Here is a 23,759-nt window from a genome sequence, read left to right on the forward strand (position 1 = left end):
GTTGCTGCCTCACAGTTTTCTCATGTTTTCACAGATCTCCAAAGAGGTGTTGTATGGCAGTCACAGTCCGGTCCACACCCTGTCGTCGTCCAGCCGCAGCACCCTGCACAGCCTGCAGGGCTCCATGTCTCCCCCCATGGTGCGCTCCGTGCCCTCCTCCCCCTCCAGGATGGCGTACGGGAGCTCACGAGGGGGGGCGGGCGCGGTGGATCCGGGCAATGCCACATTACCGCGGGAACGCCTGTCAGGGGCGGGGCGGTCGAGCAGCGTCTGCACCAGCAGCAGTGTCATCCTGGAGAGGAGAGACGTCAAGCCTGGTGAGGTACCTGCAGGGTCCTCGGCTGATTGATCAACGATCGATTATTTCAAGATTGTTAAAAATGTTTGGATGTTTTTTTTCATGACGGAAGGAAATAACTTTTTTCTCAAAGGGTTTGACAATACAGGAGATACTTCACCTGCTTCACCTGCTTTACCTGTCCTGATGTAAAACATGAGCAAACATACCGTAGAAACTGACTCAGAGTCAGTTACCACGGTAACTGACTCTGACTGAGTTAAACCTACTTTTCTCTGGATTTAAATGGTTCCTAACATGTGTGTGTGTGTGTGTGTGTGTGTGTGTGTGTGTGTGTGTGTGTGTGTGTGTGTGTTAGATGAGGATGTCGGCAGCAGTAAGAGCATGGCCCTGGTGGTGCGAGGTGAAGGAGGACCCCATTACCCAGACTCCTACTGCTCCTCCCTGCAGGACGGAGGAGGAGGTCGCCTCAGCTTCGCCTCCTCCCAGTGCAGTGCTCCTCCCTCTGTCACTGCAGACATGGTTGATGCTGGGGTACCAGGGGTCCCAGGGATCCCAGGGGTGCTGCACCAGTACCGGGCCTCCGTTAAACCGCTGATGGGGTATGGAGAGAGCACGGAGCACCCGACCCACTCCCTCCACAGGTACACACATCTGGGAAAACATGGCACTGATTTCTTGGAGAGGAAAGGAAGTGGTGAGAGAAAATAACAGTAACTAGAATCACCTCCTAATGGTCGTATCCCTCCACCACTGAGACTAGTTCCAGGTTACATCCCTGTTTATCCAGAGTCATAGAAAATATGAACCACTGGTGTGAAATTTTGTCAAAATTTCAGTTTGAAGTCTTGAGTTAGGGCTTGAAAGAGTTTTGAGAGATCACACTGACCTTGACCTTTGACCTTTGACCACCAAAATGTGATCAATTCGTCCTTGACTCCCAGTTGACATTTGTGCCAAATTTGAAGAAAATCCCTTGAGGAGTTCTCGGGATATCGCGTTCACATCGCGTGCCAAAATCATATTTTGTGAGGTCCCTGTGACCGTGACCTTTGACCTTAAGCCACGAAAATCTAATCAGTTCGTCCTTGAGTCCAAGTGAATGTTTGTGCCAAATTTGAATAAGTTCCATCGAGGCCTTACTGAGATATTGTGTCCATGAGAACGGGACGGACGGCTGGAAAACCCGAAATCAATATGGTGATATAAAACCAATCGATGACAGCAGTAAATAGTGAATATTGATTATTGCAGTTATTTGAAGACAGTGTTTGTTTACCCAGGCGTGGATGAATCCATTGTTCCATCTTCTTTTCCGTCCTCCAGGCAGAAGAGTAGGAAGTACGGAGAAAGCCAGCTGCCTTCCCTGGGAACCAAAACCCCGCCGTCTTCCCCTCACAGAGTCAGTGAGGTCAGGATGATTGACGGACAGGTCGCCGGAGGTGTGGGCCTGGTGTCGGCGGAGAGGATGTCACCGATTCGCCGGTCCCTGCGGCGGGACAGTAACGGAGCCACTGTGGAGATTATAAACAGAAGCAGAGGAAGCGGCTCGTCGTCCTCCACCTCGTCTGTGTTCGTGGACAGCCCTCTGGGACAGCCAGAGCGGTTGTTTCAGGGTCACGTGACCGCCAGCAACACCCAGAGGTGAGCTGAGAGCCACTCCAACTGTAACAATGGGTTTAATCTATGAGGAGAAAAGGTCAGCTGATTGTTCCAGGAGGAGGAGGTCAGACCTGTCCTCAGTCCAAACTGCTAAACACCTGAATCACAACAAAGCTGATGTCACTGATGTCAGTTGGTGCGTTAGTGCTTCTGGTTGTTATAATGACTGTTAATGTCTGTTGAGTCACCTGAGGCCAGGTGTCAACAACAGTCGTTTTTTTGGTTATGGTTACCACAGTAACTAACTAACTAACTGAGTTAAAAATACCACGGTAGTGAAAATTGAAGCTGCAGCATCGTGAACCTTTGAAAAAGTAGAGGACCAAGAACAGAGCCCTGTGGTACTCCTCCATATTTCACATTAGAAATATCTCACATGTTATCATGTCTGATGAATCGCATACAGAGCAGCTGAAGAGCTCAGTACATATTTGACAACATCACTTTAATGGTTAGTAAATGTCATGTGATGTGTGTGTGTGTGTGTGTGTGTGTGTGTGTGTGTGTGTGTGTGTGTGGGTGTGTTTCAGTGAGCGAATGAAAGCCATGGAGGAGCAGATAGCCAGTCTAGCAGGGCTGGTGCACCACGCTCTGTCTATGGGACCAGATGTTCCAGGAGTCAAGGACGCTATCAGGTCTGAACATCTGTATTTAACCCCCCAACAAGTCAACAACCAATATGCTCATTAGATTTATCCACTCTATGTCCTGCTCAGTCATGTATCACTCTGACGGAGGACAAATGATTCTGTTAATAACATGGCATTAGCTGTGTGTGCTGTATTAACCCTGACTGGACGACTGTTTGTCTTCTCAGTGAGAGTGCTGGACGTAAACTCCTCAACAACAGACCAGGTGACGTTCATGTTTCACACCATCACACAAACACGTACGTCTCGAACATGAGGATAATCTTATATTTAAAAAAAAAATCACCTTTCTTTCATCTTCAGTGTCGTCTGAGCCTCAGAACTCCACCGCTTTGATTGACAGCTTCAGCCCCGCCCCTCTGGCTCTTCAGGCCCCTCCCTCTGGCGGCGGGCTGCAGCAGAGCTTGGTGTTAGCAAAGAGAAGTGTGTGTGAGCTGCGACTGCAACTCAGCCAACTCAGACAACTACAGGTACAGAGCTGTGTAACAATAATGATGATGATGATGATGATGATAATGATGATGATGATTTAAGGTGTTTAGTTGCATCAGCACAACAGAAATAATTATTCACATCAAATAGATTTGTCTCCACCCGGTTTGGATTCCTTCAGTGTCAGTGGTTCAGGAAATCAAACAGACCCAGTGATTATAATCGTTAAAAACACTAAATGAAGCAGTTTCACATTTAAAGTCAGAGTTTGAGCGACGCTGTTCGGAGGACAGAGACTCAGGGAAGAGTCGGAGCTGAGACTGATGCTAACCTTTGTTCTGACTGTTTCTCTGATAACTCATGAACCAGATGTTCAGCAGGTTTTCACCAGCAGCTGAATCATCCTCAGAGGTTTCCTCCTCACCACAACAAACACACCAGGAGATTAAAACCAGTAGAAACACTGAATAAAGCTTCAGCTTGTTTCTCTGATAACTTCAGATCCAGATGTCCGACGACTAAAATCATCTGGTTCAAATAACGAGCTGAAAGGTGTAAAAAGTGTCTGTGGCTTAAAACTAGATAGAAGTCAGTGTTGAGTTTCTGTCAGACAAACACACTGACACATGATCATAGAGGATATGATGTCATCAACAGGCGACCAAACACCATAAAATGTATTTTTCTTTTCACTCTATATCACTCTAATATCAATGATTCAATTAAATTATCATCAGTAATATTTTCAGTCAGTCACAGCAGCTCTCTGACACAATCATAAATGTCCATACAGACCTGATTTATTATTATTTTTTATTTCACACAGTTTATTAAGCCTCCTGTTGTTTCACATGTGGTTTCAGTATTTGTTATTATTACTTTTTACTGAGTAAATAAACGTTTGAGTGGATGAAACGTTACCAAAAGCTTCAGGACTTGTTCTTCAGAGGTCGTGACAGAGATGAGCTGGTGTTGTAGAAATCAGGTACAGACAGTGTCGTTGACTCCCGATTTTGACTCCATGTGTTCCAGCTGTTGAACCAGGAGAGCGTGAGTTCGATGCTGAGGATGGCGGGGCAGGAGCTGGTGGGGTTGATGTGTGATCGGCTGGCTCGGTCCGAGGAGGCGGCGCACGGACGGAGAGCTGAGCTGGACGAGGAGAGGATCCACTACCTGGCCACTGAGGACAGAATACTCTCCCAGCTCAGGTAAGAGCCTGAATGTGCTCAGGTGTGGCACAGTCTGTATCTATATGAAGAGAGAAGAAGAAGAGGAAGAGGAGCGGCCACTCTCTTACAAGGTGGTTTGATTAACGATGAAAACAGTGTGAACAGCAGAACATCAGCCTGGTGACATTTAGACGTCAGCTGTGTCTCCTCCTTGAGGTTGAAGCACAGACTGGACTTTCATTAGTGGCTATGATTTATGAAGCGATGATTTGGCCTTTTCAACATTCACACACTCGCTCTGACATCAGGCTTCGAGTGATGTCACCGCGGCTGAGGTCAAATCATTGGTGCCATGTACGACACAGCACGGCAGCGTCTTCGGGCAAGAGAGAGACATGGCGAGGAAACATATTGTTAAAAATAAAGCCGGCGGACGGGAAGTGATGTGATGTGCCGTGACGCGGTTCTCATGTGAACACGCCGCACGCCGACTCTGTTCAGAGGCCGAGCGTTTATCACGAGGAGGAGTCTGAGATACAACCGTCCAACAGACTGTCACGTCTCTGTCTCCAGTCTGTCGGAAGAAAATATTATTCTGAGCTTCTCTCATCATATTCTAAGATAAAGGAGTGTCTGAAGAACCAGCTGCTGGTATGACAGTTAACGGATATGATGATCGTCAAGCTCAGCTCTTCTACTACAGGATGTTAATCCTGATCTGGTTTATCGTGTCACCTCTGAACTCTGGACCATGAGAGTGAAGTTGACTCTCAGCTCGGTGGATGATTTACAGTGGCTCACTACGTGTCTCCCATAATCCTGCAGAGAGCTGCACGTCTAATTATTCTGTATGTGCATGAATGTTAATAACTGACCCACATACAAGACCATGTTTGAAGTAGAATCACCGTCTCGTGGTCGTATCCCTCCGCCACTCGGACTAGTTTCAGGTTACATCCCTGTTCATCCAGAGTCAGAGAAAATATTAAACATTTGCTCCATAATTTATGGCTAAAACTTGTTTTGTGAGGTCACTGTGACCTTGACCTTTGACCTCTGACCACCAAAGTCTCATCAGTTCATATTTGAGTCCAAGTGGACATTTGTGCCTAATTTGAAGAAGTTCCGTCAAGGCGTTTTTGAGATATCGTGTCCATGAGAGTGGGACGGACGACCTGAAAACAATATGGCCTCCAGCTCTGACTCATGCGGCGCGGAGGAATAAAAATCACCAAAAATAATTTCTGACTGTGTAAATATACTGAATGAAACCTGAACCACAGACCTGGTTCCTGTTCCCGCCCTCTCCGCTCTCCCACGCCGTCTCGGGGGGCGGGACCTGTGTCCGCCGGCTGATGGATGACAGGTCTCCTTCTGGCTCCGAACCAACATGAATCATTATAACGATTAAAGCACAACAACAACTTACAGTCATATGAACATCCTCCCTCTTATAATCTGATTATGATTCTCTAACAATCATCTGTTGCTGGGAGGCGTCTGCGGCTCAGGAGGTGGAGCAGCTGGGTGAAGGTGGCGTGTGGTGTAAAGTGATTATTTTAATGATCTCTCACACTTTAATTGTGTGTTTGTTTATTTATTTATCTCAGGTTTGATTCAAACTAAACTAAAGTCCAATGTTAAAACTCCTTAACATCTGGTGTTTCCAGTTCTCAGATCAGTTTATTAATGTAAATACTGCGTTACAAGTTACAGTCTTAGGTCACGTGATGATGATATTATTGAACCATTATTACAGATTATTACGTGTAAACAGCTTTTTCTTGTTGCAGCGAATCGAGGTGAAACTCATTTTATAGAAACAGCTCCTTTAAAGAACCTGAGTGAACGCACCGACACACTTTAATGTTTTTAAAGAGTTTCTGTGAAGCTGCAGACAGACGTGACGACCTCAGGAGGACTGAGCGTGTGAACTCTGACCCCTGGAGGCAGATTATCTACATGGATGTTTATTGAGATAAAGATAATGAATGATTTCAGAGTCGATTGTCATTAAAGATGTCAGAGCATCACAGACGTACAGCTGACCTCTGCTGCCCCCTGCTGTCTACAGTCATTTATCACATGTTGTACTTCCTGTTGTGTTCCTCGCCTCTCAGTGAACTGGAGGACTACGTGGACCGTCTGCAGAGGAGCTCCGCCTCCGATCCCGGCCAGCTGTCAATCACTTTGAGAGACGTGGAGGAGGGGGCGGTGAGCCTGAGGCGGGTCGGGGAAGCTCTGGCCGTCCTGAAAGGTGGGTGGAGAATCAGAGCGCAGATTAAAACATGTGATCAGATGACCGGATCAATACATTCAGATATAAAGACCTCGGCTTCTTTAGGGCTTATTGATTATTCTACAGATAAAGAGGCAGATACTAACTGTGACTGATGCTAAATATTAACAGTAATTAACTTCTACACCTGTAGTCGAGGATTTAAAGCAGAGCAACAGAGACACGCTGCAGTTTAACATGTTCTTTAATACTTTTATCATACATCGTCATTATCAGCATGTTGTACCCCTCCCCTCCCTACGGTGGCCCAGAGAGCTCAATGCACTGCAGCTTCAGAGAACATCAGTTCATCAGTTTGACACATGAGCTGCAAATACTCACAACACAACAGGAAGTGTTTCCAGGGGACACTGAAGAGTGACGAACCCGACTGGGACGAACTTGTTCAATTCTTGTGACTTTTGGAGTCAAGAGCATTAAAGTAGATCCGTGCAGGTGCGTCCCAGCCGGGTTCATCGCTTTCTTTTCGCCTTATTCCGATGTCCGTCAAACGTCGTCACCGTAAAACTGACAAAGATGTTTCCTGAATGTGTTTGTGTTTCTACTGTCAGTGTGTGTTGACCTCTCAGGGCCACCGTACTTTATGTTTAAACACATTTACTCAAAGACATTTAACTGTGATCACCAGGTGATGCTCAGGCCGTCTTTCCTTTCTTCCCTCCAGGTGAGTTTCCAGAGCTGCAGGTGAGGATGCGCTCCGTGCTGAGGGTGGAGGTGGAGGCGGTGCGCTTCCTGAAGGAGGAGCCTCACAAGATGGACTCCATGTTGAAGAGGGTCAAAGCTTTGACGGAGACGCTCAGTTCTCTGCGCAGGTACTGAAGGACTTCACCACAACACGTGTGTGTGTGTGTGTGTGTGTGTGTGTGTGTGTGTGTGTGTGTGTGTGTGCGCGTGCTCATCCCTGTCCTGTGATCAACAGGTGTGTATCAGAGTCAACCCCCCCAGGTCGACCTGCCCAGGTGGAGCCTCTAAAGCACCTGGAAACAGAGGGACCCCCCCGGACTCAGAGCCCTCAAAGCTCCCCCAAACCACAGCCTCGGTCCTCTGTCAGACCCCCTCTTCAGACCCCCCCCCTCTCTGGGACTGAGGTCAGTGTGGGGGGGTCAGCCTCCCCCGTCATGACCCGCAAGATGACGAGTACAGCGGCCACAGTGATCCAACCCCCCCACCACCCCAGCCCCCCACTGACGCCAACCCATGGACGAGACTCCCCCACCGTCGCCAAGGTACCGACGAAGGTGGTGATGTGAGCGTGTGTGTGTGTGTGTGTGCGCGTGCGTGTGTGCGTGCGTGTGCGCGTGCGCGTGCGTGCGTGCGCTGGACAGAGTGTGTAACAGGTGTTGTGTTGTGAAGGTGAGTCCTCGCAGCAGAGAGGGAAGCCCCGCCCTGCACAGGAGGCCCCCCCCCCCGCAGTCCGATGGACTCTGTAGTCCAGCAGGTGGAGCGCCAACACAGGAGACCCAGACTGAGCAGACCCCCGCCACACACACACAGACACACACCCAGGTCAGTGCTGAACACACACTCAGCACTGTCAACACATTGATCTTGAAATTGGTAAAATATAAAATCTGTGAATCTCGAACACGTGAATATTAATTTAGAAGGTTTATTAAGCGTCACTTTATTTTGAAAGGATATGTTGCAAAACACTACAGCCTCCGTGTCACAGTGGTGGCAGTTAGAGCCTCATCGTGTCGTGGATCGAGTGCTGGGTGAATCTGTGGATCTTTTAGAGCGGCAAAAACACGTGTTGACTTCAGGTTTCGCTCTGCTACGAGTTTTAGCTCCTAAAGGCTGAACAGTACAGAGAAATGTGGGCTCACTATTTGGCAAGCAGCAGGTCACTGTTGCCCTTCTTATCTAATGTGTTATAACAGTTAATAATTGATTTCTAAATTGTTGACAAGCTAATTAATGAACTTACAGTAATAAACCATTTATAAATCCTTTATAAGGGGGGTCTTATTGTGAAGTGGTACGGTGTCAGGTGACTCCTTGAGGGCTTTTAATTTGAAAGGTACATATGGCTGGTTCAGTTCAGCTCTGAACTAGACACAGTGAAGATGTTTCTCACCTGTGTGCTGAAGGATGATCACAGGTGAGACCCGTCCTTGTTTCTCCACAGACCAGCAGAACAGATGCAGACGAGCGGCCCCCCAGCTCTGACTCCAGTCAGCCTCCCGACACCAACGCAGATTTAGACCAGGTCCTCCAGGAGGCCCAGGCCAGCCTGATGAAGTCCATCCCTGATCTGGATGTGTCAGATACCAGAGAGGGTGTCAGTGATCCTCCCCCAGGACAGAACCTACCTCTGGACCCGGCACAGCAAGGTGGACCTGTAGCCCCCCCCCCCCACTGAAAACACATCGGGCCACGTGCAACAACATTTCTAACCCTCAGACGTGACCTCTGACCCTTTCTGTCAGGGGTTGTCTGTGAAAGTGTCTCTAGTCAAACTGCAGTGACGCGTCGTAACCAGCTGTTTTCAGCAGCTGTACACGACTCGTCCGACACATCTGGACGGAAGGTTCTTACACGAGGCCCGATGTTCCCACAGCATCACATGAATCTGGAAACACACACAGTGAACACAAAGACATAACATCGTCCTGTGAAAACCATGTATCTCCAAAGTGGAAACAGTTCATTTAAGCTTTTTAAAAGGGTTTCTTCATCCTGAGGAAGAGGAGGAGGAAGAGGATGATGATGATGATGATGTTTCTCAGCCTGTTGACATAATTTTCTCCTTCACACTCCTCACAATCACTTGGAGATACAAGATTTTTACTGGACATTAACAATGTGAGATTTCAAGTGATTAATATCTGTGTGTGTGTGTGTGTGTGTGTGTGTGTGTGTGTGTGTGTGTGTGTGTGTGTGTGTGTGTGTGTTGCAGCCTCAGTGGAGCAGCTGAGTGATCAGGTGGACTCCACAGACACAGGTGATGTTAATGTTTCCGTAGCAACAGTCAGACTTTTATGTCTCGTGATCGTGATTTCTCAAAAACACTTTGAGGGAATTTCTTCAGATTTGGCACGAAAAACATTTAAAAAATAAGATACTGATGAAACACTCTGGTGTTTGGATGTGTTTAGCTCCACCAGATGTGGAGCCTCCTCCGCCAGCTCCTCAATCAGCTGCTTCAGTAGCTGCTGAATCAGCTCCTCCATCAGCTGTTTCCAGCGGTCGGCCTCAGGTGGAGAAACCCCGGCGCTCCAGCGTGGACAAAGAGATGAGGCAGAGTCCAGACAGGAGCCACAGGTCTTCTCCTCCTCCTCCTCCTCCTCCACGAAGGTCAGTTGACCTCTGAGGATCAGACTCAGTAAATCACCGTTAACTCATGATGAGGATTCAGGATTCAGTTTGTGATCTCTCCAGGTTCCACGCCGTCAGCTCAGGTGTCACCACAGGGAGGTCAGGAGAGGTCATCTTCACCACCAGGAGAGAGCCGGCTGGAGCACAGGTACATGTCTAGGTATAAATCCACACCTGCATCTGGTCTGTAATAGAACTATAATGTGAAATCTTTTATAGAGTCTGAACTGAAAAGACAAGTGAAAAGACAGGAAACATCCTTTCATCCATCGTTCACTTGTAATGAAACTGACTAAACAGAAATCTGGGATATGAATGAAGACAGCGACAAGTTTTATTTGCTCCTGCAGTTTCATTGCAAAAAACAAGAAAACATCTAAAAAGCTGCTGCGAAATCAGATATTTTAGCTGCAACAATCCCAAAACAAGTGTAAGATCTAATGTAACTATTCTGATTGTTCAAGAAAATAAACAGGTCACAGCTGAATCACTCGTCTTTATTATGTGCTGAGTCATAAACAGCGGAAACATGTCGTACATGGCCTCAGGATTAGCAGTTAGCTTCACAGATAACAGACAAGGGCATAAGTCAGTGAGTAATGAGCAGCAGGTGGAATCTCCCAGTTAAACTTCACGTCTATCGAGTTATAAAGCTCGTGTTTGAGACAGCAGCGTTAGCTTAGCATTAGCATCCGGACTGAAGACTGACGGGTTGTTGCGTATCTTTATGGTTTTCACTTGCACCACATTTAATATCCAGAGCTGAAACATTATGATCAATAACATTGATAGATATTCTGTGGCTCTTCTTAAGAAACAACATGTTTCATGTGTTTCAGGAGGAGAAACAGGACAAAGAGCCTCCTCCGGTTCCTCAGGCCAAACCCCCAAGACAGCCACCAGAGGTCAAACCCAAACCCCAGATGTGTGCTCCTGCACCTCTGGCTGGCTCCACTTCCACCCCTGCTCCAACCTCAGCACACAGGGAGGAGGAGGAGGAGGAGGAAGAGGAGGGGGGAGAGGAGGGGGAAGAGGAGGAGGAGGACAACAGATTCATCAAGGAGCTGCAGGTACGTTTAATAATCAGCTCTTTCTTTAAACTGAAGCAGAGAAACCACCAGGATGTGACAGGACTCCAGATGTGACAGGACTCCAGATGTGATAGGACTCCAGATGTGATAGGACTCCAGATGTGATAGATAGAACACCAGATGTGACAGGACACCAGATGTGATAGGACTCCAGATGTGATAGATAGAACACCAGATGTGACAGGACACCAGATGTGACAGGACACCAGATGTGATAGATAGAACACCAGATGTGATAGCACTCCAGATGTGACAGACACCAGATGTGACTGGACACAAGAAGTGACAGGACACCAGATGTGACTGGACACTAGATTTGACAGGACTCCAAATGTGACAGGACTCCAGATGTGATAGATTGGACTCCAGATGTTACAGGACTCCTAAATTAATTTTCTCCCATGAACACATTGAAGTGTTAGTTAACGCTGTTAACATCCACTGCTTCCTTGTACCTCTGACCCCTCCCCCCTCTTTGTGACCTTGACCCTGACCATGGACCCTCCCGCTTCTCACCCAGGTCTTTCAGAAATGTTCAGTGAGGGGTGAAGGGAGCAGAGGGGGGGTAGATCCCTCAGCCTCTCAGCTGCAGAGCAAAGAGACGCAGTCTGAGGTAAAACCAAAAGACTAACAGCACTAATGATTAACGACGCCGTATCCACAGCAGGTCGATCTTTAAACGTCTGCTGATGTGAATCACTGGTTCTATTAACGGTTCACATTCATGTTTAAATTTTACACAATATGTGTTTGACTTAATAATAAATATCAAATTAAATGATATATCACAGTTAACGTTCATGAATCCAGTGAGACGTTTGATGTTGACTAACTACCTCTCTGCTGCTCTGTCTCTCTCTGATAATCATTTACTGCTTTCATTGACGTGTGTTTTCCAAACTACAACACTAAACTGTTACAGAGGAAAACAGTTAACATTGTGGTGTGTGTGGTGCAGTGAGACTGACCTTACCTTTCTGTGACCTCAAGCTTCTCTTCTTTCAAACACAGCAGCCATTGATTACCAGACAAACTCTCGGTTTTCCTCCAGGATCTGTCTCTTGTGTCGCCTTTCTTGTTTCTCTACCTCTGTCCTCTTCTCTGTGGACGAATAACCTGCAACAGGTCAGGATGTTCTCCATGAGACAGACCTGCAGCTGGTCAGGATGTTCTCCATGAGACAGACCTGCAGCTGGTCAGGATGTTCTCCATGAGACAGACCTGCAGCTGGTCAGGATGTTCTCCATGAGACAGACCTGCAGCTGGTCAGGATGTTTTCTACCAGACAGACCTGCAGCTGGTCAGGATGTTCTCCATGAGACAGACCTGCAGCTGGTCAGGATGTTCTCCATGAGACGGACCTGCAGCTGGTCAGGATGTTCTCCATGAGAACGTCCTGTGACAGGTTGTTGTTCCCAGTCTCCAGGACACAATCCTGGGGGACCCCTGCATTCAGGATGACGGTGTCAGATGTGGTTTTTCCAGCTCGTATTGAGTGTCTGTCTGTGAGGAGGTCTAATAACCAGTTTCACCGTGTTGTGTTGACACCCAGTAGGTTCTTGCCCAGGTTCCTTAATCAACATACATTAATCTGTATGTTAACTCAGGTGAAGCTGCCTTTTATGTGCCTCTGCACCGACGACCGTCAGAGCCGGAGGCATATTGTTTTCGGGTTGTCCCTCTGTCTGTCCCATTATTGTGGACGTCAGTAGAGCCTTGACGAAACTTCTTCAAATTTGGCACAAACATTCACCAGGATGCAAGGAAGGACTGATTCGATTTGGTGGTCAAAGAAAAAAAACTGACATCTATACAATGACTCAGACATGAAGAGAACATGACATGAGGCGTTGCTGTAACACAACTGAGTAGTTAATGTAAACACAGGGAGACAGATCAAGTAAACTAAATTTCTAAGCTATAGCCAATAGATTCTACAGTCAGCTCATGGATGATGGTAGCTGTGGTTATACATACATATATAATATATATATACATATATATTGTATATGTATATAAATTAATTTTGAGTAATAATGGAATATAAAAGACTAAATAATATAATTTCCAGATGATCACATGTTTAATCTTCCCTTCTCTAATTATAGGTGACTACAGAACTGTCTAAAAAGAATAAATTGCCAGGTGGAAATAAGCAATGGAAAGGAAAGCTGAGGAAATCTTCAGCATCACAAGTGGCCAATCAAAAGCCTCCTGAATTAGCAACATGTGACCACCAGTCATTCAGACCAGCAGCTGGACCGGAAGATCAAGGTGGAGGCGGGAAAGACGGGGTCAGTCTCTATCAGAGGAGGGGAGCAGGGCAGAAGCTGGTCCAACAAGGGTCTTCCTTAAACCGTGCAACAGTAGAGAAGGTGGAGCTGCCTCCACCTGTTGCTTTACAAGATGCTCAGTTAACACTTAACAGGGAGCTAGTTGGGAAGGTGTCCTCCCCAACCACAGCAGAAAATAAAGTCAAGGTCACAACAATTGTTACTCTACAGAAAGTACAGAGTGGAGGGTCTGAGCCCCCAGGTCCTGAGCAGACTCTAGGTGACAAGAAGTCAAACATGATGGTTATTGTAACTTTACAAAAAGAAAACTCTCCAGGGGATTGTTCGTCCCTGAGCTCGGATCAGGAGCGTCTCCCTCCGTTCCCAAAACCTCCCCCCCTCCCCCCAATCCCGACTCTCAGCCACAGTAACAAGCAGCAGAACCAGGAAACAGCAGTGCAGGGACGCAGGGACTGGTCGCAGTACACAGAAGAAGGAGGTAGTCTGAGCCCCGATCGATGGGACGACGAAGGACCTCCTCCTCCACCACCTCCAAACTGTGACATCAGCCTCAGGATGTCCAAGACCAGAGTAGGGGCACAGTCCAAAGAGGAAGACTTAGTCCAGATGAACGGTTTTGACACACAGACTGGAGAATCCACTCGCCTGGCACATGAGGACCAAAGTAACGACAAGAGACCTATCATCGTCATCTTGGATGAGCCCATGGACATTCAGTCAGCCTACAAACGTCTGTCCACCATCTTTGAATCTGAGGAAGATCTCAATGGGATCCTCACTCCAGAGAGCGTAGTGGATGAAGAGCAGACGAGGCACGAGGAAGAGGAGCAGGGCCTGAGAAAACTCTGCATCGCCGAGATAAAGCACCAAAGACCAGATACTGACTCCGCTTTTGAAAACCAGGACCTGGGTAAAGCAGACTCGCCCAGAAAGACAGAGACCAAGAAGAAATTCAAATTCAAGTTCCCCAAAAACAAACTAGCTGCAATTACCCAAGCCATTCGAACAGGGACGAAGACAGGAAAGAAGACTCTGAATGTTGTTGTCTATGAGGAGGAGGAGGAGGAGGAGATGGCATCAGACAGCAGGCTGGTGAAGGAGACCAAGAACCAGACCAAGGAATCCAGGAGCTGTGAGATCAACAGGACCAAACATTTGAACTCGTGTGAAGGCAACAGCTGTGACAGAGACCTCAAGGTGTCCTCTCCCAGACTCTCCCTGTCACACAGCCAGGTGGAGGAGCTCTGCAAGACTACATTACACTCTGTCGGCAATCTAGAAGAGTCCATCAAACAGCTGGAGATCAGTGTGGGCAGAATAAGTAACCCCTCTTCCCCCCCCTCCGTTCAGTCTGCTCCTCCTCAGTCCCCTGCTGCCTCTGATGACAGGGCCCAGATTAAAGGCAAAGTCAAACGAGAAAGGGACAGAAGCCCGTCCAAGAGGCCGGCCCCTCAGATCCTCAAGGGCCCAAATCCACCTCAGAGCAAGAGGGCCAAACCACAGCCAGCACACGACACGGGGAAAACCTCCTCCAAGAAAAAGGTCCGGAGTTCCTCTCCCTGCAGAGCTCGCTTGCTTCAGTGGTGCCGGTCTGGGGCCGGTCTGGGGCCGGTCTGGTGCCGGTCTGGTGCCGGTCTGGGGCCGATCTGGTGCCGGTCTGGTGCCGGTCTGGTGCCGGTTTGGTGCCGGTCTGGTGCCGATCTGGTGCCGGTCTGGTGCCGGTCTGGTGCCGGTGTGGTGCTGATCTGGTGGTGGTCTGGGGCTGATCTGGTGCTGGTCTGGTGGTGGTCTGGGGCTGATCTGGTTCTGGTGTGGTGGTGGTCTGGTGCTGGTCTGGTGGTGGTCTGGGGCTGGTCTGGTGCTGGTCTGGTGGTGGTCTGGGGCTGATCTGGTGCTGGTCTGGTGGTGGTCTGGGGCTGATCTGGTTCTGGTGTGGTGGTGGTCTGGTGCTGGTCTGGTGATGGGCTCTCTACTCTGCCTGTCTGACTTTGCTCTCACGTCTTCTGCTGTACGAGTCTGTCCTTCACAGCCTCACTTCATGTCCTCATGATTCTTCTGAGGAAGGACAAAAACTGCCTGAAGTTCTGATGAACTGCCGCAAAGATCGACATACTTTTTATAGTCATTTGTGGAAACCTGAGGCTAGTTGTGGTATATATGGTTATATGGACTGTCTCTGCAGTCCGTGCTCATTTACCACCATGGACCAACTGTAGGAACGTTTAGCTTTAGGGTCCGTGTAGTTAGCGGTTAATGAATTTTTGCTCGAGGCATTTCCTGATTACCATTTAGAAATTGGGAAACGGCAAATGGAAATCGGGAATTTGAAATACCTGTGTGGGAAACATCTTTCTCAATTCAGATTTGGAGACGGACGTAAACAAAACGTCTTTGCAGGAATATTTGGGTTTTAGTGAAGAACACAGAATAAACAGGGCGTCTTGTGGTGATATCGCCGTTGCATTATGCACCCCGAGAATTAAAAGTGGCTGATAGTACGCCGCCAGTGGTGGAGCAGCTTATGCTGATCTCTAGTGATATGCCACTTGTGTTCCCAACGGCTGGTGCCGCTTGACATTGGTTGGCCACCGTCAGACTGTAATCGCCCTGCCTCGCTTATATAAGTTTGTCTCATCTGTTCTGTTTTGCGATGCTTTTGAAATGACAGTAAAATAATTTCTTATTCTGATGCTGGAGCCTCGGGATGGAGGAAACATTTTCAACTGGAGTACAATGTTCGATGTCATCTTTGATTTAGTTTGTGTCTTCTTCACCGTCCCATCCAGTCTGGACTAACTAAACTCTTGTTTCTGCAGACATCCAGTAACATCTCCAGCTCATCTGCTCTGAGATCCCACACCAGGTCCCGCCACTCGTCCTCCTCACCTGAGAAGTCACCTAAGGCTCAGAAACAGCAGAAGCAGCCCAGCCAGGTAAATGAACTCTGAGGAGACCAGAGATCAGCCTGAGAAGGAATCAGTGTAATGCTTCAGTGTAATGCTAATGTAAAACTAACAAACACCTGCTCTAAGAGAAACATTAACTACCATCCTCTGAAGCTTCAGGGTGACGCTGCTCATGATGAAGGTGGAAACAAATGGAAATATGGATCGACTCACTGAACATTATAAGATAATCATGTTCACTTTGGTCCATTTTCTTTTACCCCGAAACAAAAGAGTTTCAGTCGGGCTTCGTTCATTCACAGTAAATTCACATCTTATTTAATTAAAGTAGAAAATCATTCTACTGAAATTACTTCTAAACGTTTGAATTAATTTATTTTAACTACATGAGCTATAACACCTATAAATAGATAGATAAGAGGGAAGTAAATAGACCTCCAGCTGTCTGTACATCAGTAGCTTGAAAACGACATATATCATCGTTAATAATAATATTGTTTTGGTGATTTTACTGTGTTTACAGTGAGTTTTAAATGTGTCCGTGTATCTGTCTTTAATCTGTGAAGATGTGAGTCTTCCTCTGTTTGTTTGTAGCTGTGTTCACCTTCCTCTTCACCTTGGCACACCTCTTCAAGATACACTCCCTGATGTTGTTTTAATTCTCTTTAACGCTGCTGATGTTCAGAACCTCCGCACAGTTGACATGAGGCTGTGGATCAGGGAGTGGATCTTGACCTGCTGTAACCTGCATGTTCACTGTGTCCAGCTGTTCTTCATCTGGCAGTGAGATGTGGAAATATTATTTGGTTGTCAAAAGCTCCCAAAGCCATTTACAGATGTTGGTAATCCAGCTGTTTATGCTAATATCTATGAGATGAAGGAGTATGTCTTTGTCTCAGTGCTGCATGCATGTTGTGGCTGGAGCTTGTTTCAATACAGTCTAAAATCATTGATGACAATAGAACATGTTTTCCACTACCGGGGCCCGCCCTGTTTCAGGTTCCCTCAGTGTCAGGTTCCCTCAGTGTCAATTTATCTCAGTGTCAGGTTCCCTCAGTGTCAATTTATCTCAGTCTCAGGTTCCCTCAGTGTCAGGTTCCCTCAGTTTTAGGTTCCCTCAGTGTCAATTTATCTCAGTGTCTGGTTTCCTTAGGTTCCCTCAGTTTCAGGTTCCCTAAGTGTCAGGTTCCCTCAGTTTCAGGTTTCCTAAATGTCAGGTTTCCTAAATATCAGGTTCCCTCACAGGTTCCCTCAGTGTCAGGTTTCCTAAATATCAGGTTCCCTCACAGGTTCCCTCGGTGTCAGGTTTCCGCATAGGTTCCTTCAGTTTCAGGTTTCCTCAATTTCAGGTTCCCTCAGTGTGAGGTTTCCTCATAGGTTCCCTCAGTATCAAGTTCCCTTAGTGTCAGGTTCCTTCAATGTCAGGTTTTCTAAATGTCAGGTTCCCTCACAGGTTCCCTCAGTGTCAGGTTTCCTAAATATCAGGTTCCCTCACAGGTTCCCTCAGTGTCAGGTTCCCTCAGTTTTAGGTTCCCTCAGTGTCAGGTTTCCTCACAGGTTCCCTCAGTTTCAGGTTCCCTCAGTTTCAGGTTCCCTCAGTGTCAGGTTTCTTCATAGGTTCCCTGAGTTTCAGGTTTCCGAAATTTCAGGTTCCCTCAGTGTCAGGTTTCCTCATAGGTTCCCTCAGTGTCAGGTTCCCTCAATATCAAGTTCCCTTAGTGTAAGGTTTCTTCAATGTCAGGTTTTCTAAATGTCAGGTTCCCTCAAAGGTTCCCTCAGTGTCAGGTTCCCTCAGTGTCAGGTTCCCTCAGTTTCAGGTTCCCTCAGTGTCAGGTTCCCTCAGTGTCAGGTTCCCTCAATGTCAGATTCCCTCAGTGTCAGGTTCCCTCAGTATCAAGTTCCCTTATTGTCAGGTTTCTTCAATGTCAGGTTTTCTAAATGTCAGGTTCCCTCATAGGTTCCCTCAGTGTCAGGTTCCCTCATCAGGTTTCTTCAATGTCAGGTTTTCTAAATGTCAGGTTCCCTCATAGGTTCCCTCAGTGTCAGGTTCCCTCAGTGTCAGGTTCCCTCAGTGTCAAGTTCCCTTAGTGTCAGGTTTCCTCAATGTCAGGTTCCCTCAGTGTCAGGTTCCCTCAGTGTCAGGTTCCCTCAGTGTCAGGTTCCCCTCAGTGTCAAGTTCCCTTAGTGTCAGGTTCCCTCAGTTTCAGGTTCCCTCAGTTTCAGGTTCCCTCAGTTTCAGGTTGAGTGACTGTTTCTTCTCTTACCTTGAAAAAGGGACAGACTGGCCACAGCCATAGAGGTACCAGGTGTGAGTGTTGTTGTCTGTCATGTGTGTTGTTCTGTCATGTGTGCTGTGTGTTGTTGTCCTGTCATGTGTGTTGTTGTCCTGTCATGTGTGCTGTGTGTTGTTGTCCTGTCATGTGTGTTGTTGTCCTGTCATGTGTGCTGTGTGTTGTTGTCTTGTCATGTGTGTTGTTGTCTTGTCATGTGTGCTGTTGTCCTGTCATGTGTGCTGTGTGTTGTTGTCCTGTCATGTGTGTTGTTGTCCTGTCATGTGTGCTGTGTGTTGTTGTCCTGTCATGTGTGTTGTTGTCCTGTCATGTGTGCTGTGTGTTGTTGGTGTTGACTTGTCGTATGGTGTCTGTTTGCAGGCTGTCAGCAGAAGCAGTAGAGCAGCCGGGGATAGTAACCGTTGTGTCGTTGCTTTGCGTCCCTCTAAGATCCCAGCCTTGTACCATAGCTCTGGGAAACATCCGTCTGCCTCTCTGTCCACTGCTCACTGCTCAGACACCTCCTCCTCCTCCTCCACCTCCTTCTCCTCCTCCTCCTCCTCCTCCTCAGGGAAACACTCAGTTCTGTCTTCTCCTTCAAATGTCTCCAAGTCTCCTTCCGGCTGGTCTTCTCCTTCCTCCGCCCAGCGCTCCAGGCGACAGGCTTCCTTGTGTCCTCTCTCCTCCTCCTCTTTGGCGAAGAGCTCCTCCTCCCTTTCTCTGTCAGACTCCCCTCCTCGCTCCCCCTCTCCGCCCCCTCCTTCATTTTCTTCCTCCCCTCCTCTTCACAAGTCTTTAATCCCGTCTCTGAATCTGAGTCGTCTCCTCCCTTCGTCTAGCCACGTGTTGTCGCCATCCCACGCTAACACCAGCTCCGCCCACCACGGGCTTCGCAGCAGCAGCAACCGCCAGCAACACCTCGTCCTCGCATCCACCTCCACCTCCAGCACCACCTCCACCTCCCAACACAGCTACTACTCTTCATCCTCCTACTCTTCATCCTCACCCTCGTCCTCCTCCACCTCCTCCTCCCTGTCCCCCACCTCGTCCTCCTCCTCTCCTCCCTCCCCGTCCTCCTCCCTCCTCCCCACCATGGTGAGTCACGGGACGAGGAGTGTTCGAGTGTCAGAGTCCGACCCCGGTTCTCCATGCCCCGGCAGGAAGTGCACAGGAAGCCAAGGCGGCCGACTCGTGAGGGCGGCGGCAGCCTCGAGGGACTTGGCGTGATGGTTTGATCTGAGTTTTAAAAACATGTAAGTGCAGAGAGAGATGACGGCGTGTACCCAGCTGAACACTGAACTCTTCCTAAAGCAATACTGTGTGATGTTTACCTTCGTTTGGATAATGTGGTCAAAAATTAAACTTCTAAAAACCTGAAAAATAAAAGACAAGTCCAAGCCACACTGGTACCATACACTGTGTGTCCAGACTGTCGCCATGCCGACCCATACACCAGCATGGTTGATATTACTGAAACACCAAAGACACGTTTGAGGTCATTTAAAACTAGTTAATCTTTGAACTGTGAACGATCCGCTCAGGACAAATCTGTAACGTCTTTTTATTACGACTGTTACTCTTTAAAATTTATATTCAGGTTTTATCTTTATGAAAAATTCAATCTGTCAGAATATTGAGGATAAAATAAGTGCAGCAGGCCGTGTGCTCCAGCAGGGGGGGCTGTGACACTGTGATGATGCTGAGTCTGACACCTGACCAGGTAACGATGAAGGATCCTGGACTCGACCTCCACAGGTACAGGATCTGGTCCAGGATCTGGTCCAGGATCAGGGCTCGTGGATTCAGTTGATTCAGTTCACGATAACATCAGGTGTCAGTTTTTTATTATTATTTTTTTGACAACGGTCTCAGGTTAAAGGTGGGCAGAGCTCCGCAAGGAATCATGGGAGCTCATCAGGTGATAGAGGAGAGTGTCAATCATGCACAGTCACCTGAGAGGAGCTCACCTGTGTGACGGGACACAGGTGTGGTTGGCAGCCCTACTCCTAACAGAAAACCTTCATGTCGCGTGTTTATGTTGAAAAATCAGCTGATTGATCGGCTTCAGATATCCAGTATTAATCAGACTATAGTCACACGGCACACACCAGCAGCAGGTGTCCAGGCTTCCACACCTTGACCTCGGATGTCACAGTCCCACCTTTAACCAGAGCAAGAATCTGGTCTAATAAAACATGTTATTATTACTATTATTATTACGATTTTTTTTAAATTATTGTGTTTTTGATGAACCTGCTTGCTTCTACTTTTTCCTGACGTTTGAACCTGTAGTTTTCTTCTTCCAGCTTGTTGAGTGTCACCTGCTGGAGCCAGGTGCAGCTGTGTCAGACAATCAGGGTGTATGATGTCACAGGTCATATAGATACAGAATATTATGGATTAAAATAAAATATGAACACAGTAGAAACAGAGTTTATTTTTCTCTCATCAGTCCTGCACGGTGCAGCAGAGGTGTGTGTGTGTGTGTGTGTGTGTGTGTGTGTGTGTGTGTGTGTGTGTGTGTGTGTGTGTGTGTGTGGTTGAATACTGCTGAACAAAGAATATATTTCTCTACAACAGGTGGTGATTATCAATATGCAGAGTTTATACAGAGACCTGTGTGTTCTGTAAATCTGGTACAGTTGTTATGTATAGAAATGATATATTAGACATGTGTAGCTTCTTTTAACAGCTGTCGTTGTGTTTCTACTGTGTCTGTCTGTGGTGAGGCGTCTGAGGCGGCAGCATCCAGAGTAAAGGCGCAATCCACCATGTGTGAAACGTGCTGCTCAGTCAGTCAAGACTAGAAAAGCTCTGAATAGATGAGGTCCATTTATCCATTCCATTTAAATGTAATAAATGAAACTGATGAGTGAAGGTGAAACCAGAGGAAAAAAACAGGTACTGATTTATTACAAACAGGGAAATGAAAATTAAAGATAAGAAACTGTCAGCCACAGGAATAAAGATGTAGATCAGAGTCGGGACGAAGCAGATGAACACAGATCGGACTGGTCTTTTCTCTCTGAGCTGTATCGCTCTCTGCGCCCATCACCACCTGACGACACAGTCGAACCCTTACTGTTGTTGTTGTTGTTTCATGAACCTGTGCATGTTTCAACAGTTTGTGTGTCAGACTGAAGAGTGGAGTTTACACTGCTGTAAATAAGTGTGTGTTCTGGTTGTGTGGACCGTTGGCTCTCATTGACTAATAAAGGGCTTCCACAGTGTTGACAACATCAGCTGCTTTATTCTACGGTGCAGTGCTGAGCTGTGTCAGCAGAGGGCAGCACACACACAGTGAAAACACAATAACTCCAAGACTGAACCACTGGAATATAAATATGAAATATATCAGTGGAACTGGCCTGGAGAGGGATCTGTCAGAGTCCAGTGTGTGAACCAGTCCTGAATCACAGGTGGAAGCTGGTTTATGTGTGACCCTGTTATAAATAAATAAACAACAACAAATAAAACCAGAATAGACAAAGAGCCAATCACAAGCAAGTCTACAGCTGATCATCTCGATCAGCCTAGTCCACTACACTGCTCCAGAGACCTCAAGGACGATTGCTCACCCCCCCTAAAGTGGTCTGATCCAGTGTAGCTGCCTTAGCTTGCCCATATCCTTACCATTATTTTGGAAGGACAGAATTGTCCTTACCAATATGTGAGTGACCTGGTTCACATTACGTCTCCAAGACAACCGATAAAGGCTTGCTAGCATTTGATTGGCTTGAAAGGGCGTGGGCTATCTGAAAGCCCACGTCATGTGGGAATATCACAGTGGTACCTGACGTCACCAGAAAAATGTCAACTGATGTTATTGAACCATGTTAGCTAGTGTTAATTAGCAAGCTAACCCTGGGTTCTGTCTACTGTGGGCTAACAGTCAGGTTGCTAACAGGAGTAAACATAAAATGGTGGATATATCAAAGTATGAGTTTAATTTGTGTTGAAAAATCCCATGAAGATGTCACCATGAATACTATGACTGTTTTATGCCTTACTTAAGCAATATCACACAAGAGGGAGTGATGAACTGAATGTCAGCATGGCTGTGATTTGGTCAGCCTCGAGTGTGATATTTCTGTTATACAACAGTTTTACAAGCACCATATTAGTTAAAAATACAACAACAGATTATGATTAATTTGTTTATTTCATCATTTATTTGGCTACGACAACACAAATAGTTCTGCAAATTGATTGGTACTGGACTGTTGCTAAGCAACACATAAACACTTTCCTGACCTGCACAGTGCACACTAGCTTTCTACTTTGTCTACACGTTACCTCAGGCGTTTCTGAAGTATCCAGGCATCTTCCCTGGTTAGAACTGTGGCCTCACACTAAGATGGTTCTTGGTTCTTCTGGATTCTGGGGTCTTTTCAGTTTGCATATTGTCAGTTTGCATATTGTCCCTGTGCCTGTGTGAGTTCTCCCAAAGTACTCTTCCTCCCATAGTCCAAAAACATGAACATTAGGTTAAGTGGCTACTCTAAGTGACTTTTTAATGCCTTACTATACTATATGTTATGTTTATGTGCCAGGAAAACCAGATATAACAATACAAGGGATTTTATTGGGGAGAAAGCAATGGTGGTGGTGAATGTGGAGCGGAAGTGAGTCTGGGGAATCCAGCTGTCTGGGGAGTAAACACACTCTGGAAACATGAGGGAAGGTTGGACCTCACAGGTCCAAAAAGGACCAAAAGCAGGTGGATGGTGTGGCGTGGAAACAGCGGAGTGTGGCAGGATCAGCAGCCCACAAATCAGTAAGTCTTCTGGAGGACAGGAGAACAAAGAGTTAGTACAGACAAAACAGAGAGAAGATCACTGAATCACAATATAACTCTGTGGTCACAAACTAATTAGAGCGGCTGAGAGAGTAAATACTTCCCTTTGTCATTTTTATAACTTTTTATGCCTTAATATACAGTTACATTTTATGTCTAACTATACTATGATGGTTGTATTTATACACACACACACACATATATATATATATATATATATAACTGACCATTTTTTGACCTTTTAAGACTTACTATACAATGACTTTTTATGCCTTACTATACTTTGACATTTTTATTACTTTTGATGCCTTACTATACTATGACCTTTTTTTGCCTTAATATATTATGACGCTTTTATGACTTTACATGCCTTACTGTACTATGACGTTTTAATGACTTGATGCATTACTATACTATGACCTTTTTATGACTTTTTATGCCTTACCATATTATTACATTTTTATGACTTTTTATGCCTTACCATGCTATGACCTTTTTTTGCCTTACTATAATATGACTTTTTATGCCTTACTATACTATGACGTTTTTATGACTTTTTATGCCTTACTATA

General features: G+C 46.7%; 1 protein-coding gene across 5 annotated transcripts in view; it reads left to right on the plus strand.

The window, feature by feature from the left end:
• The window catches only part of LOC111654605 (sickle tail protein homolog), a 28,969-nt gene extending 7,343 nt beyond the window's left edge, over nucleotides 1-21,626 (plus strand). For 2 of the 5 annotated variants that reach the window (XM_087173830.1, XM_087173832.1), the window contains 20 exons: nucleotides 35-317; nucleotides 657-942; nucleotides 1,625-1,942; nucleotides 2,491-2,595; nucleotides 2,778-2,815; nucleotides 2,914-3,080; nucleotides 4,075-4,250; nucleotides 6,332-6,468; nucleotides 7,175-7,322; nucleotides 7,430-7,736; nucleotides 7,864-8,016; nucleotides 8,639-8,843; nucleotides 9,410-9,454; nucleotides 9,609-9,807; nucleotides 9,892-9,976; nucleotides 10,668-10,898; nucleotides 11,440-11,532; nucleotides 13,028-14,755; nucleotides 16,030-16,146; nucleotides 19,229-21,626. In XM_087173830.1, coding sequence (XP_087029956.1) covers nucleotides 35-317; nucleotides 657-942; nucleotides 1,625-1,942; nucleotides 2,491-2,595; nucleotides 2,778-2,815; nucleotides 2,914-3,080; nucleotides 4,075-4,250; nucleotides 6,332-6,468; nucleotides 7,175-7,322; nucleotides 7,430-7,736; nucleotides 7,864-8,016; nucleotides 8,639-8,843; nucleotides 9,410-9,454; nucleotides 9,609-9,807; nucleotides 9,892-9,976; nucleotides 10,668-10,898; nucleotides 11,440-11,532; nucleotides 13,028-14,755; nucleotides 16,030-16,146; nucleotides 19,229-19,255 — 4,848 coding nt within the window. In that variant the 3' untranslated portion in view covers nucleotides 19,256-21,626. The remainder of the gene's footprint in view (nucleotides 1-34; nucleotides 318-656; nucleotides 943-1,624; nucleotides 1,943-2,490; nucleotides 2,596-2,777; nucleotides 2,816-2,913; nucleotides 3,081-4,074; nucleotides 4,251-6,331; nucleotides 6,469-7,174; nucleotides 7,323-7,429; nucleotides 7,737-7,863; nucleotides 8,017-8,638; nucleotides 8,844-9,409; nucleotides 9,455-9,608; nucleotides 9,808-9,891; nucleotides 9,977-10,667; nucleotides 10,899-11,439; nucleotides 11,533-13,027; nucleotides 14,756-16,029; nucleotides 16,147-19,228) is intronic. The other 3 variants (XM_087173833.1, XM_087173831.1, XM_087173834.1) reach the window with 3 other exon arrangements.
• The last annotated feature ends 2,133 nt before the right edge of the window (nucleotides 21,627-23,759 follow it).

This window comes from Seriola lalandi, unplaced genomic scaffold, assembly GCF_002814215.2.
Source record: "Seriola lalandi dorsalis isolate HSWRI2012SDOR001 ecotype SW California unplaced genomic scaffold, Sedor1 jcf7180002054283, whole genome shotgun sequence".
Taxonomy (NCBI): Eukaryota; Metazoa; Chordata; class Actinopteri; order Carangiformes; family Carangidae; genus Seriola; species Seriola lalandi.